Source organism: Dromaius novaehollandiae, chromosome 8, assembly GCF_036370855.1.
Source record: "Dromaius novaehollandiae isolate bDroNov1 chromosome 8, bDroNov1.hap1, whole genome shotgun sequence".
Classification (NCBI taxonomy): Eukaryota; Metazoa; Chordata; class Aves; order Casuariiformes; family Dromaiidae; genus Dromaius; species Dromaius novaehollandiae.
This window is the reverse complement of record NC_088105.1, coordinates 28,616,859-28,632,986: the sequence shown is the minus strand read 5'-3', so window position 1 is coordinate 28,632,986 and position 16,128 is coordinate 28,616,859. Positions and strand designations below refer to the sequence as shown.

Here is a 16,128-nt window from a genome sequence, read left to right as displayed (position 1 = left end):
GGTTTCTACAAACAGCTAGATTAAAAAAAAGTGTAAAGAAGCTCAAGGAACTTTGCCTTTTACATTGTCCATGCTAAGGCATATTTTTCACCATTTACTGTTTCTTCATTTTTAAGGAGTGGATTTTAATTTCCTTATATAAAATTTTAGAAATTATCCATCAGTCATCTTCTGTCTTAATACTTAAACCTCACCTCTTCCGAATGTATTTGTGCTATTAAATCCATCTCAGACTTTCTATTAAATGCTTTATAGGAGCATAGAAAAATTCTGCAGGGAAGATTTCTTGCTGGTGCTATGTTTCAGTGGCCATAAGCTCTTTTTCCTTGCTGCCTTTTCAGGCAGGTAGATCTGCCTGAATCAGTATGGGATCCTTGTGCACTCCAGGTTTAACAGCATACACGCTAGTCAAACACATACCATTTGCGTAGGCAGTAAAGTAGTTTTTCATAATCAGTTGGGAGATGAAGTTTCCTCACTGCAAATTGTACAAGGGCAAAAGATAAACTTTCTTTTGCTCCTTCTTAAAGTTGTCCAAGACAATGCAAGCTTGAAAAAAGCACCTCAAATTCGTGATAGCCAGGTACTCCATCTCAATGGACAGGTGAGAAAAAGGGGCCAGAACTAGAACTGTTCTGCCCTTCATACCTGTGACTAAACCCGAGGCAGAGAAGATGGAGCATGCCCTCTCTAGGTGCTTGAACAGGAAAAGCTTTCTCCATGTCAAGTGTGGTAAGGAATGTATTTACTCATGACACAGATGTATTCATGAAGAAATAATAAGATGCTTGTAAAGAGGTTTTTGAAACTAGATGTCTGAAGATGTGCGTTTGAAGAAATAGTTTACAAAATAATTGAAATAAATACACCATCTGCTGTAGCTGACAAATCGAGATAGTGTTTATAAGAAAAGGGGGGGAAAAAAAACCAGACAGCTCCCTCCCCTGCTAATTTCCCTTGAAAGTTCTCCAAAAAGGGAAGGAAAAAAAAAACCTAATTAGCAAAGATTTACATTAGAGCTAATGTAGGAATTAATTGGAATAACAGTCAAGGTAGATTAATTAAGCAACAACATAAACGTTTTATCCAGACAGGAAAGCAGAGATATAGAATGAGCAAGTCAAATATAAGACAGAGGGCAGCAGGGTAGTATAAGAAGCAAAAACAAGTTAAGTTTATTTGATTTGGAAAGTCAAATTCAAAAGAAGATTATAGAATTAGACACAAGCAGAGATAAGTTTTGGGGGATACTATAATATTTTAAACTTCTGTAATTACTGCCAGTCACTAAAATTGACTCCTTTTCATCAGAGCAACATGATAAGTAAGATCTTAACCATAATGAACAATGATTTTAATCAGACTTAACTAATGTGCTATTCTATATCACATCCAGGAAATTGGCCTACATAATGTTATTGGTGGGCACTATACACCCTGTCATCTACTGGTATTTCATAAATTACAGCTACATTTAGCTTTGGCTGAGGCTGAAATCAAACCAAAATATTTCCAGCAGTCTTGCTGCACTTTGGCTCCCAGGTAGACTTCCCCACTTACTCTTTAGTGTTTGAAAAATGGCCAGCGTAACCAGTTTCCTCTGCAGAATGCTTTTAACATTCTTGCTGATGGGCCAAAGCTGATGACTGTTTAAGCCCAAGTGTGAATAGGGCCAGCTTTCCAACTGACACTATGAAGATGTTATCCCCACCTACACTTGCAGGTAAAACATTATCAGCTGCATACACTAGACTCTTCTGCACACAATGCCTTATTTATGCAAGATACATCAGACCTTCTGCACCCTGATTTAACATTGAAGTTAGCGCTGCTTTAAGTAGAGGGTTGGACCAGATGAAGTACCTTACAAGCTAAATTATTTTATAATTCTGTGTTACAGCTGCTTCTACAGTCAGATAGGCACAGGATGAGCAGCACTGGGTAATCAATACCCAAATCAATCCAAGTGCTAACTGTGGAAACTGATAATAGTTGGTTTCTCTGACTTTGCATGAAAAGAACTCCAACTTGTTTTCTCCAAGAAGGAAAAAACCTCAGTGATGCCCCAGGTGTCCCCAGGATATCTGGTCCCTTTTCCACACATGCTTTGGGTTGTTTTCTGGTTAAAATAATCTTTCAGAAAAAGCAAGATTTTTTTTTTTAAGTAGTAGCATCATTCCCAGATAGTTTCACTCATAGACTAAAATGATACCTGAACAGCAGATGATGTGCTATTGATATTCGAGCCCTGAAATGGCAAGTTCTGAAAGTAAGGCTTATTTTTACTTCTATAAATAATCCCAGTAGTATTGGTAAAAATTGCCAAACTCATCCTTCAGAAGTCCTCCAAAATCATGGGACTAGCTTGACTATAATGAAAAGGGGTTATTTTAATTTGAGTTCTGACTTCTGAGACTTCATTGTCTAGTTAGGTTTCACCTGCAAGCACTTTTCCATAATACAAGGATGATATGAATTAAAAAACAAGGTCTAGAAATTGAAATGTTTAAAAATGAGTGGTGAGACTGCCTTGTAAATCCTGCTGTTGACAGTTTATATAAATCTTCACAATATTTGGTGTATGATAAACTCATAAGATTTGGCAAGTTTAAAAATAGAGACATCCCAGTCTGCCTGTATGACAGATCTGCTTTATTAATACTTGGAGCAGCAACGCCAGTGCATGTACCATAGCTCACCCTCTGCCACTCACCATTGCTTGTTGTTGTCCCTCCTTGCACCCTGTGGCCGTCCCAGCTGCCTCTAACATCATTAATTCATCTGTTTGTGATGTTGTGTTCTGAGCCAGACCAGTACATTTGAATCACATGCACAGACTTGTAGTCTTTTTGTAGTTTGTTAGGGTTTCAGTCATGGAGGGAGAGCAGGGATGTAAGAAAATTAATTTCTTAAACTCAAATATGTCACTGATTTAATGCAGGCTGCAGTGAAACGTTCAGGAGTGCTGCTTGGGCAGTTGTCATTTCTCCCACCCGCTGAGACCACTCATTTTCTTTCCTTGAACTGCCCTCTGTGAGGCATTGATGCAATGAATAATTAAATGGGGGAAGATGACTACTTAAGTCAGCCTTGCTGCCAAAAAGATGTTTACCAAAAGATTTCCTTACGCAGTTTCACAGGCAGCTGAATCAACCTAAAGGAAGGGGTGCCTGTGCTACAGGAGTGCACAGACATTTTAAGCCAGCCTTGTCCGCAGAGTTATCCATATGCAGAACTGCATGTAATTTTTATATTCTGTCTAGTACTCTGGTTCCAGATACATGCTCACTGTTTGTATCATAAAGTGCAAAGGAACACAGAAAGCATCTAGAAGAATAATGAAGAATAATCTGAGTGATGCAATATGCTGACTTTCTGAATCTGTAACTTTTTAATAGATTAATGGATGAACTTTAAAGCTAAAAATGCTAGTATTGTTAAGTGTAGTACAATAGGTAAGGATGCTGACACCCCAGAACTGCTGGTAGTGAGACTCTGTACACAAGGCCTGATGAGCAGTGATTGACAGTTTTGTTATTAACAAAACGCATCCCAGTGCAAAACCCAAGAAGAGTATGTATTTTCTTTCAATCATCGCAATTCTGCCTTTTGGCTCAAGGAGGGCTTCATATCCCTCTCCACCACAGCTTGCTGATGTTCTGCTTATCTATTACCTTCCTATGGAGCAAGGAGCTATGCAGTCTGCTTCCGTGGAATCGGTGTATCCTGCAGTTCAAACCTCTCGCTTCTCAAAAACCAGCACGGATGGACAGAGTCACCTTCACGTGCTAATTCCACATTCTCCTACAGGTCGCAACAGATCCATAATTTCTGTAAGAATTTTCTAGGCCTTCTTTATCTTCGTGTCACATATGAAAGTCAGAGAAGAATGTGATTAAATATGAATAGCAAGTTACCATGAATCAGTCTGTCACTGGTGAACATGCAAACTTTTTCCAAAAATGTATGTAGGCAGAGTAAAAGATGACAGTGCACACACAAAGAAAAAAATGATAGTGTTCACAGAGAATGTTATGCCTTCACAACAAAAGTGGAGGCGTATTTTCCTCCACCTAACAATTGGCCCATTGTGGAAACTTAACCACCTTTTTCAAGGCTACAAGTTTATTCTATTTGAAAAAAACAGTATAATAAAGTGGCAGTGAAGGCTTCTTCACTAAAGATATCTTTGTGCAAGCTTTTGTTATTATAATGAACAACAGCTGAATATTAAAAGTTTCTTCAACTTAATTATTTAGATTTTTACTTATCATCTCATTTTTTAGAAAAGTACATAGATTTAATAATGAGACCCTCTAAAAAGATGAAATATAAATTTTGCAACAGTACAAATTAATAATAAGCCTTGCTACTGCAGCATTAATTTGCAATTAAAGCTGCTTATGCACTAGTCCTATGAGCATATTCACTGAACAGGAAGGAAGTATTTAATTAGTAAGGAAATGCACTTTCACATTCTTTCCCACCTAGACTGCTCTTTATCAGTCACATTAAATACTGTCCTTCAGAGGGAGATAAGACATTAACTAATACTTGAAATTTAAGCACATAAATTAATATTGGCATAAGTGCTGAGAATGTGTTAAGCCCTTGGTAATGCTGAGTTCCCTGGGAGCCTTCAGCCTCTTCACAATTTTTGCCAGGCCTGATCTGAAATCTCATTTATGGATGAGAAAGCAAAAGATTTTGTAAAGTGGGTCACATATATTTGCAAAGCTATAGGATGCTTTCCTACTCATTGAATAATACTGAACTAAAAGTAGTGGCCATAAAGCCAATTGTTTTAAGGCAGACATTAAAAACTGCTATGTGCTGAAAAGCAGTAATTATGTCTTTTCTACTTTAAAGGGCTCAACATTCTCTTTTAAAATACAGATAAAGGTATCATAGAGACACATCAGTATTTCTGAAAATTTATCTGGTCGCTAAACAGAACCTAAAGTTGTCCTTGTATTGTCATTTCTAAGAAGGCATCAAGGTTTATTTAATACATGTGGAATTTCTGTTTTGGCTCTACATTCAAAAGAGAAATAGTTATATAAGAAGTGGAATAAAGGTATTTTTATAGCTGTTTTTTTTCCTGATGTTTTATGTATACACAAATAGGTAAGATGAAATTACTGCGCTACTAGTATAGTCAAGGCCAGAAGGCAGAGTGCATGAAGAAGAACATGCACACACAAGTCTATTAATCCAGAAACTAAAGAAAAGAATCTAGAAGTTAAATTACTTGCCATTACAGACATTTAACACTCATTTCTGTGTATCCACTCTTATTTATTCCTTATTTTCTTCCAATGGCTACTTCTACAAAAGATTTTTTTTGTTGAAGCAATAGGAAAACAACATGCAACCCACACAGAAAAGCATATTTTTTCAGCAAGAAAATGAGACTGCGACAGAAATATTTCTGGCTAAAATAGTAGCCCGAGTGCGATTCTTACACTATAGGCTGATAATTATCTTTGTGAATCTGAAATAAAAGACTGAAGGCTACACTAGACAAAAACATTCCTTTTTTGCTTGTACCTTATGACCCATTTTTTGTTCTCAGCTACAGTGTTGTAACTTCCCTGAAGGTTATCTGCTTGGTACAATCCATTTCTTAAACTGAATGCAAAAGTTGGAGAAAATTTTAAAATCAGAAGGCAATGATGCCAAATTCACTGTCATTCCTATATTCATTCACATAAACATAAGCAATAGAAAGAAAAGTCATGTTATTTTGCATCACATTTTTTAGCATCTTGAAGTGACATAGTTGAGCTATGTATTCATACTTGCAAATCCCAACAGTAACTTGTGATTTTTGAGCGCTGTCTACCTGCAAAGGTATAATTATCTCCTACTGCAAGACTTCTTCTGAATAGATCTGTGAAAGATATAAAAATACTACCAACTGCTACAAAACTTGTAATTTCCCCCCAAATCCCAACATTCAGACAATGTACACACTCTGTCCAGGTCTCCTCCCTAGCCCCAGCTCAACACTGCCCTCCTGCCTTAGCCACCCCTCACCTCCCCTCCTCTTGCCGCTCCACAGGTTTCCACCACACGAGCGGGATCCGAGAGAATTAGGTTTCCACAGCTTACAGGAACAGCCTGTGCCCAGTTTAGTGGCCGCTCAGTCATCAGTGCGGTAGCACGCCTGATTTCCACAACAGCCGGTGGGGACCACTCAGGCCCGTGGTGCAGGTGGGCAAGTAGCAGAGAAGGGCTGCCCTGGTGTTTGGCATTTTGAAGGTTTAGTGTTTGGGGTAAGGATGGCTCTGGTTCATGCCCGTGTAGGATGCAAGCCATAGCCCCAGGAAAAGTGCCTGTCTCCACTGAAGATGTGGGACAGGACATTGCCAGGCTCATCAAAGGGCCCAGAAAGGCCAGTGCCAGAGGGGTGTCAAAAAGATGCCAAGTTTTGGGAGAGTTTTAGGGTGCCTGAAGAACCAGAGAAAGACAGAGAAGCATGACAGGATTAGGGAGTAGCAGCTCTGCTGTTAAAGGAAGCAGGGAGGTTTGAGGTGCTTCCCCCAAGCTGTTTCTCACAGGGGCAGATGTGCAACACTAGCCCACGTAGCTGCTCTTCACCTCACCCCAGATCTCCTCAGAGACAGCAAGCAGCTCATGCTGCTGCTGAGAGCTCCCTGCCCTAGCAGAGCTAGTCACAGGTGCTGTCCCTTTGGCCAGTGGAAAAAGCACTTGAGTAGCTCCAGCTGAGCACCCTGTCAGCTGCGACTTGCCCTACCGCCTCCCAGTGCTTTGCTCTGAGCCCTGGTTCAGAGGTGAGCCTCCAGCTCCTGGCTCAATAGAAGTCAGGATGTGCAACAACTGGTGGTGGCAACTTTGTGGTGTGCTGGTCAGACATTGTTAAGCACTGTCCTAGGGGCTACATGGTTATACTCTTATGCTTTCCCCTGGTGTGTATAAAGAACAAGTCAATACTCCAGTTGCAGTGAGCTGTTTAATCAAGCCTTCCTCAGTATTTAGCAGCTTCAGTACATGACCATTCATTAGCCTTGGAAGTAGTGACATGTGTGAGGGCTTTTGAGCTCAAAGGGAAAGGGAACAAGGGCAGTAACTCTTATATTTACTGGAGTACAAAAGGGGTTTAGTTACTGTGTTCTCAGTTGCATCCTGCATAACACATGCAGCTTTCACAGTCTTTTTGCTAGTACCTTTCCCTTCTGTAAAATGGGGGCAAAATATTTCCCTTGCAAGAATGCTGTGAGGATTAGTTTGCTAGTATGCATTGCAACCATCAGGCCTGAACATGCACTGAATCAAATGCATACATGGGCTCCCTTCCCAGCTAGCTGGTGTTTAATATCTTTCCTTTATGTGGTAATTCTGCTTTAGGAACAGGTTCTCTTCAGCAAGAGCTTTCACACTGTTGTGACTCCTTTGACTTCAATATACATTTTTTGATTCAGCAGTGTGGTGTATCAGAATGGAAGTATATTACCTGTTCCACTGTATAAAGTGTCTTTGCTAAAAAATTATGAAATAGGCAGTCATATCATTTTCCTTGCATTTTCTCAGTTGCTGTAATTTGAGAAAAGGTCTTTATATTTTTCTAATTCTAGATATTTTTCCCTCACAAAGGTGGCCCTGGCTCTGGCAAAGGTAGTCAATGCGAACAGTTAGCCAACAAATATGGATTTACTCACCTGTCCACTGGTGACCTTCTCCAAAATGAGTTATCGTCATTATCAGAGAGAAGTAATTTGATCAAAGACATCATGGAGTGCGGTGAACCAGTGCCTGGAGTAAGCTACAGCTTTATTTGGGGTCCTAATGGTTAAATAAACCAGTAGCAGGTAGATCATCTAAAAGAGTGAAATAAGAGAATAGACCTGATCTCTCCTATTCAAGGAAAATGGATCTGCAAGTTGAGGGAGAAGTTTTCTTACTGCCAGATCTGTGGCACTGCTTTCTCCTTCCTATGCCGTTGGGTTTTACATTTCAGACTCCCTTAAACAATATGGATTAATCATTAAATACAGTGAGACAGATGCTACATTGCAAAATGTAAGAATAAGTACAGGAAACAGAAACTTTATGTCCATTTTATAGCTTCACATTTCAGATTCTGAGCTGGTCCTCCTGGCAGCTATTCTAATTTACAATACCTGCAATGGTTCCCTGCAGAGCTGGCTGACATCCCAGAGTGGAGGGACTGCAGTTTAACAGAGACTATGCAAAGAGAGTGTTGTTCTCAGCTGGACTTGACTTTTATGACAGATCCACAGCCTGAGCTCTTAGTGGGTCTTCAGCAAGTGCAGGTGGATCAGAGGATGGTTATGTTAATGAAAGATACCAGGAAATTCTATACAGAGTTTTGATTTTGACTGCTTTGATCACATGGGTTCTCTTATCACTTCCCATTTAATATAATTATATCAGTGATATACCAAAATACAATCAGATTGGAAAATGCTGCAGCATTGTCCCAAAGTTTCACAGGTTATTAACATTAATTTTGGAACTATGAAATATTCTCAGCTCTCTTAGAGGCCACTTTGGGAACTCTTGGGTGGGTTGCAACACTAGGTCCGTATAGCATAGCTGGTCCCAAAAGGAAAAGGAGTAAGGTATCCTGCTACTAAAGAAAAACACCTGCATTCACAGGACCTGCTTTCAGCAGAACAGATCTGAGTGGTTCTCAAGGATGTAGAACTAAAGTCCAACAACAGTACCAGTCTTTCTTATTAATTAACCAAGTAACTACCTTTCTTTTCAATGCAGGGTATTATCCTAGAGCTACTGAAGGAAGCTATGGTTGCCAATTTAGGGTACACAAAAGGATTTCTGATTGATGGGTATCCCCGGGACCTGAAAGAAGCAGAAGAGTTTGAAAACAAGGTGATCATGTAGTAGTAATACTGTTATTACTCCTGCTGTTCTTCTGATGCTGCTTGGGTCTCCATCTTTCACAGATTGCAGTGGTGGCTTATAGAGAGTCAATCTGACAGTCAAAAGAATGGAGTTTCGCTGTTTGTCACTGAGACTTTGGCACCTTATCAATGTGGTGACTACAGCTTGTGCCTTCGCCTACACAGGCTGTAATACCGGGAGAAGTAAAGGCTGATTCTAGCCAGATTTAATACAAACCATGACCATTCTCATTTACTGGAAAGCACCATTTTTAGAATCAGTTTTCTAATTCTAGTGAATTACCAATTCTCTTGAATGGCTGCTAGACTTCTCATCAAAACCTCATCAAGCACTATTTGATGTAGGTATGCGAAGGTCTATATCATCACAGTTAATCTCTGACCATTGAGCGAGATCTGCCAAAGCTTGCAGCTGCTTTGAAATGAGCAAAACAGAGAGAACATTTTTGTGGTGAGTAACATGTGACATACCCGTAAAAAGAGCATTTTGCAAGTGAGTGTGTTACAGTTCACAGAGTTATTGATTTCCTCAGTATGTGCTAAGACCTACTGAGAATTCTCAGCTGTCAGTTTCTGACCCTGCAGAAAATACTCTGAATAAGCCCCAGGAATGAATTTGAATGAATTGGTGAATTGAATGAAGTGGTGAATTTGAATGAAGTGGTGAATTAGGAGGAAATAGTTGAATATGTATCCTATAATATTACATTCCACAAATGTCCTATACAAGCTTAAAAGATAATAAAGCTTTAATGAGTCCTCTGTTTTCTCACTGAACCTGTAGTTGCTTTATTTAATTGATTACTACGAAAGACTTGCACGACTGATGGCGTCAGAAGCTGGACAAAGTGTTGAGCAATAGGAGTTAGTATAGGAGCCATTCACAGAAACACTGGTCTGTTAGTTCATTTGTTATAGTGCCACAGACTATTAAAAAGACATTGGAGATTTCGTTCATTTTGTACAGAGGAAGGAACTACATCAGCACTGCACCTTTTCTGCCAGGGATACGTCATGTCCCATGAACGCTGGTGTGTGCTATAGATTAGGACTTAAAGGTTGTGTATCCTGGACCATGGCACTGCTGGGCAAACACATCCTGATGCCTCCAGTGCAAAGGCAGAGCCCCCTTTCAGTTCCCATAGACTCTGTAGCAGCAAAAGGTCCTGTAGCCCTGAGCTGTCTTTGGCTTTTGGAGTAAAATACAAGGAACCAGAATGATAGGTTTTAATGTCATTCCTGTTGTAAATCTGTGCATCCACTTGAGATTTCCCAGAGTGAACTTGGCTCTAGGCTGTTCAGGAAGTCTGTGAAGTTGTTGTGTTGTTTTTTTTTTTTTTTTTTTTTTGACAAGTCATTGATGGGATAATGCTCTGCAGTTCTTTTTGTAGGGCATTCAGAAGTTGTTCCTATATTATAAGTGAATGAAAAGAGATGGACATTAGGCTTTATTAATTAGTGGTGGCAAAGTGCAAATGAATGATGCTGTGTATCTCCATGATGTGCAAAAAAAGCATTATAGTTGTTAACAAAGAGCTGATGACTTGAGGAATAGTGCTTATTGTTAAAAGCTTGGCAGCCCTAAATAGAATTAGCTGTCTAGAAATGGATTATTCTTTAGCCAGTTTTGCCGAATTCATTTGTATGGTTTAATCATACTTTTAACAAGCATTTATTCTAGAGAAGTCTGTATATCCTTACTTGTTCCTTCTTTCTATTATAGATAAGAAATAGAAAACAATACTAAAGTACAAGTTCCATATCACCAGGTTAAGTAGCTTTTTAGTTGGTAAGATACCCAATAGGACAGTCTAAAGACCCAATACATTAGACTCATTTAACTTCCTACAGATGTCCCGCAGCACACATTACTCAAACTGAATTGGGACAGGACATCAGTAATAAATAATGGATAAATAATATCTGATACTGTAAGTCAGGAACCAGGGTAGTCCAAAGAAAGGAGGAAGGATGTTCATGGAAGTGGCTGTCATTACTAGCTGCCCCTTTCAGCAGAAGCCATTTCATATGTTCTTCCTCTCACTCCTGCAGGAGCAGGAACTGCAAACCTCTCTTCCCAGGATTACCATTCCTCATGTGAAGTTGGAGGGAAATAACTGCTGACCATCTTAGTTCTAATTAGGCAAAAAGGACATTTATTTAAATCATTGATTAAGCCCATATCTTTTTAAACTTTTTAATTTAAGCCTCTTGTGCTATTAAAACTGCCTTGTTGGCTTTTTAAATCCAAAAACCTAATACTACTGCTGCTGCTAATAACATTAATGTTTTCTGAACTGTGCAGAAAAAAAAAAGAGTGGATAAAGGCCTGTCATTGAACTGGCCGACATAATCTCTTAGCTTTAGCTGTCTCTTAGAAAGTCATTAAGGTTGTAGAAAGGTCAATAAAATCCAGTCAACCCAGTTAAATGCACCAGGCCTAACATGAAATTAGAATATTTCTTCCTTTATGGAATATAAAGTGAGGTAGCAATCTCAGGTTCTTTTGGCAATGTCCATATATCAGTCATTTAGACTTACTTTGCTGTAGCCATGGTAAAGGCACAGATTTCTAATGGTCACTAGTGCAAAGAACAGTAATCTTTCCTCAAAACTTCTTTCTCATTCTTTTATGTAAGGTGTTCTCCAAATTCCTGCTGGACAGCAGAAAGAAAGAGAAAAAGCCTGAGAGCATCATTAAAGGTCACCATTAAAGGGCATGAGAGCATCATTAAATATATAAATGCATAGAAAATGAATCATATCACATAATTCTGATCCTGTAACACCTTTTTTCTTTTACTTGTTAAGGTGGAGTTTATCACTTTAGTCTCAGACCAGCAGTTGTTGCTCAGACAAAACCTGATGTCAGTAGGGCTGTGTCTGAAGAGGGTGCACGACAAAGTGTATTGCAAGATTTATTCTAAATGACATGCATGTTTTTCAGCATCTTGGGGAAAGAGTTATGGGGATTTGTGTTTAGAACTTTAGGCTCTCCCTTATAAATACTATTAGAAATATTTTTCACCTACACAGTACTAAAATATCCACTATCCAGTGTAGCTAGAGACAGTAACTGCACTGAATTGCTACTATCTTTACCAAGGCCTGAGAAAAAAAAAAATAAATCCTTATTTATTTTCATTATGGAACAGAGCAGACTTGCCCTCAAGAAGGCAGATTTACCAGTCGGAAGGCAGAAAGTGCTAGGCTTCTCACAGAATTTGGAAACAATTCACCAATTTGGAAATACAGAGCAATGTATTCTGTTTATTCCATGAGTAGTCATGATACAGAGTGACACTACAAGTGTCACCATAACATAAAACTTGTGGATGAATCCAATGACATGCATTTGATGGCATTCCTGAGCCCTGCCAGTCGTTACTCATTTCCATTTCAGGTAGGCCCACTTTAATTTGAATTTTAACATTTCCTTGTATTTGCTCCTGAAGCTCTGTAAGTTATAGTTTGACAGCCCCTGAATGAAAAATATACTTCTCATAGATTGAATAAGTGGGTACAAAGGCTAGAAAAATAACTGTGGGAAGAATTCCAGGAGTTCAGTGTTGTTTGCATCAAGCTTTTATCAAACAATATTGCACATAGTGAATGAATAGATGATCTGCAGTCCAAGTAGCCAGAATTTTTGATATCATAGGTCTTCTTCTCTGTATGTGTACAGCACACTTAAGTCTTGATCCTGAACGCTGGGATCACTAAGTGCTGCTACAATAAAAGGTGTTAATAAGCATATTTTCTGTCTAGACAAATAAGGAAATAATGTGTTCCTAATTTACTTGATGACTCTTTTGCTAACAATTCTTTTTAAAGTTATACAAACAAAATAGGATTCAAAAACAAGACCAGATTATGCCAGGCCCGTGGTTTGAATACTTAACTGTTTTTCTTTGTTTTGTAGATTGGGGAACCAAAACTTGTGTTGTGCCTGGACTGCTCTGCAGAAACCATGAGCAGTCGCCTTCTGATGAGAAATCAGAGCAGTCACCACTTTGGTAGTGCTGAAACTATCAAGGAAGGAATTGAGAGCTATTACCAAGCAACAACACCTATGATTGCATACTATGAGATGAAGACACAGTTATGCAAGGTAAATTGCCTGACTGAATTACATCGTTTTCTACTTGTATTTTATGAACGGTATTCAGAAATTACTGATATGTCACCATTTATGGGTTGTGTTAGTTTCTGCACTTTCCAGTTTGTTCTCATCTTCCACTTTCTTAGTCTGTTTTATTCTGAACACAGATTGCAGAGATTGTTTGATACTGATGATATCAAAATATGCCATTCCTCTCAGCACTTGGTTGAGCAGCCTGTATTGGGCAACTTCTGCAAACTTCTGAATTCCACAATACAATCTGAAAGAATAAAAAACACATATATACCTTGTATCTGAGAAAATATCCTGAATCACTTCCTATGCTATCTAGATTCTGTTATTAAACATTAATGCTGGAAAGCTTTTCTTTAAGTATTAGGATTTATTTCTGTAACAGAGGCTTTCAGAATTAGGATGAAAGATTATGTTAATCCAAAGCCCTTTAGTTAAATTTACAAAACTGACAGTGTACATCCTAAAATAAAACAAACTTGTACACAAGAGAGAGTTTTCTGCTGGAATAAATGGCATTGTTATATTAGTTTCAGTGGAATTACATCAGCTTACACATGCTGAGAATCTGATCTTTAAAACATTCTTTATATTTTTTAATCAATACTTTGTTGAGAAGCAAAAAAAACTGTCATCAGTGTAATTTACTGATTGATATGCTGGCAGATCTGTAATCTCATTTATGTGGGATGTTTATATATTTTTTGTATATTTCTCTGCTCTGTCTTGGCTCACTGTCCCTTGTGTTGAGCTAAAGAAAGATTTAGTCATACTGGTCCTAAAAGGGAAAGAATCCATTAATAACTTCTGGAAATATTGTAGAAACTTTTTCCTAGAGGCTGTGGCAAACATGAAAATCACTTATCCCAAACCTCTTTCTCCTCTGCAAAGCTCCCAAAAGAAGGGAAATCTGCAGCTAATTTGTGTACCCGCATCCTGCACCTGCACAGAGTAAATGACATTGTCCTGAGAAAAATGATACTGACAATCCAAAGAACAGTCAGTTCTGCTTTGTGTCCTTTGCTAACCCCACAATAGGTGCACAGAAGGTGAACTCTAGAGTGGCGGAAAAAATCCTGAATTCCTTTTAATTTTTTAAACATGAGAGCATGATTATCTGGTTTTATTTGTATTTTCTTATAAACTACCTTTCCAGCATTGCAAGGATGCATTTAATTAAGAATTCAAATCTGTTTCCTTGACCTTCCTTTTTTCCTCACTTTACGAGGCAATACACAAACACAGTGCAATTCAAAGGCAAGTGGAGCTCTTTGTCTCCCTAAGATCTTGTTCCAGTGAGCTGTCCCTACCACATTGTTTCCCTTTTTTGAAGCATCAGGGAAGTGACAGCCCCAAAGAGAATGGGTACATTAACACTTTGACACAGATTTTGCATTCATGATCTGCCTTATTTCACCTGATGCAGATTCTCCTTGACCTTCCTTAATTCTTCTGCTGCAAATTTCTGCTCCATTTCCTATGCAATGACAAAACATGCTGTCTTTTCTTGAAAGTTATTAGCTCATTAACTCCTCAAGGGACTTGCCTAGTCTGTGGGTCAGAACAGGATGTGCGCTATGCAGTCTTTGACACTGCATTTTTGGGGAACTAACATCATATATTTGCAGGTCATCAGAAAATAGCCATTCTTGGCTTGAACAGTGCTTACACTGTTATTCTTACAGTGCATTCACTGTTTGTACTCCATGCTGATAAATCTAACTAAGTGTTAACATACATCCATCTTCTGGATGGAACTATAGAGTATGAAAGCTCTGTAAAATCGGCTTTATATACATTATCATGTAAAATGTCCTTTAAGCTTGAACAATATCTTCTATTTTTCATGAACGTAGGTACTTTGTATTGAAACTATTCCCTCAGCTGCTTTATACTAAGTTGATAAAATATACACCTGCTATTAAAGGTGTAAATCCATTACAGCTTAAAGTAAAGTAGACAGAACCCCTTCCTGACACTTATGATCCAGACAAGTACACATTAAGTTATTTATCAGCACTTTGATAACAGTGCCAAAATATTCAGCAAAGATAAACTTTTAAAGTTTACCCTCCCAGGCCGTCTTTGTCACCATAAGATGGCAATGGCGGCCTCAGGTAGAAGCCTGCAGCTCTGGTGCCTTTACTGCAAGGAGCAGAAGCAAACACTGTTTGCATACCAGAAGTATGTTAACATTTTGTTGTCTGCTGGAGAGGTGAATGATCTTTTTACCTTGCACCTACAGTCAAGCTGTATAATATATAAAATATATGAAATATGTCTGAGCAATTTTTTGCACAGGAAAACAGACTTCAGTAGCTTTTCTGATCCAAATATTCTTTATCAGTTCTTCAGTGGCCAGTATGTTTCAGAATAAAAAATGTTTGGATTTGAAAACACATTAAATACTTTGGAATGAAGTACATTTTTTTACTGGACAGAATGCATATTTAGGAAACTTTTATAGGCAATTTTCCTGCCTATGTGAACCCAGAGAGTTTAATCATGCAATCTGACTTACTCAACCACTCTGCTCAGAGTGCCTAGCATAATGTCGTCCTTCCGATGCCCAGCCCCGCTTTGAGCAGGAGGTTGGACTAGGTGAGCCCCTGAGGTCCCTTCCAACCTGTGTTATGAACCTATAAATGCACAGCTTACATATCTATACATTATTTGGTTTATCAATCTGAAGACTGAAGACAAAAATCAAAGACTTGGTCAACAGCTGTTTTAAAACAAAGAGTACTAGTTAACACAAAATGTATTTATTGCTTGTGATACATGATACTTGCTTTAAGTTATACCTTTAGCTGCAGGAAATTAAGAGAAAGACATTTAGGCTTAAAATTTTTAAACTATTTTAGTACTGGATATGTTCAAGTTGCATGTGTTGAAGAAAGCAGAGAGTAAAGAGAAAGTTTACAATTTGCAGGATACAGGGTTATTTTTTTTATTTATGGCAAGATATTTTAGACTGCTAAGCACTGACATTAAGCAACCATTCTGATGCTCTCTGAATGAAGAAAGGAGAGTGGAAATCATGTGGAAAGCGGAAAAAGTATCAGGAATACTTCTGGTGGCAAT

The 16,128-nt window shown here is 38.5% G+C and overlaps 1 protein-coding gene across 1 annotated transcript in view; it reads left to right on the top strand.

Moving 5' to 3' along the window:
- The window catches only part of AK5 (adenylate kinase 5), a 106,844-nt gene that overhangs the window by 81,423 nt on the left and 9,293 nt on the right, over positions 1-16,128 (top strand). The window contains exons 11-13 of the mRNA XM_064516067.1: positions 7,618-7,781; positions 8,761-8,877; positions 12,832-13,020. Of these exons, the coding sequence (XP_064372137.1) occupies positions 7,618-7,781; positions 8,761-8,877; positions 12,832-13,020 (470 nt within the window). The remainder of the gene's footprint in view (positions 1-7,617; positions 7,782-8,760; positions 8,878-12,831; positions 13,021-16,128) is intronic.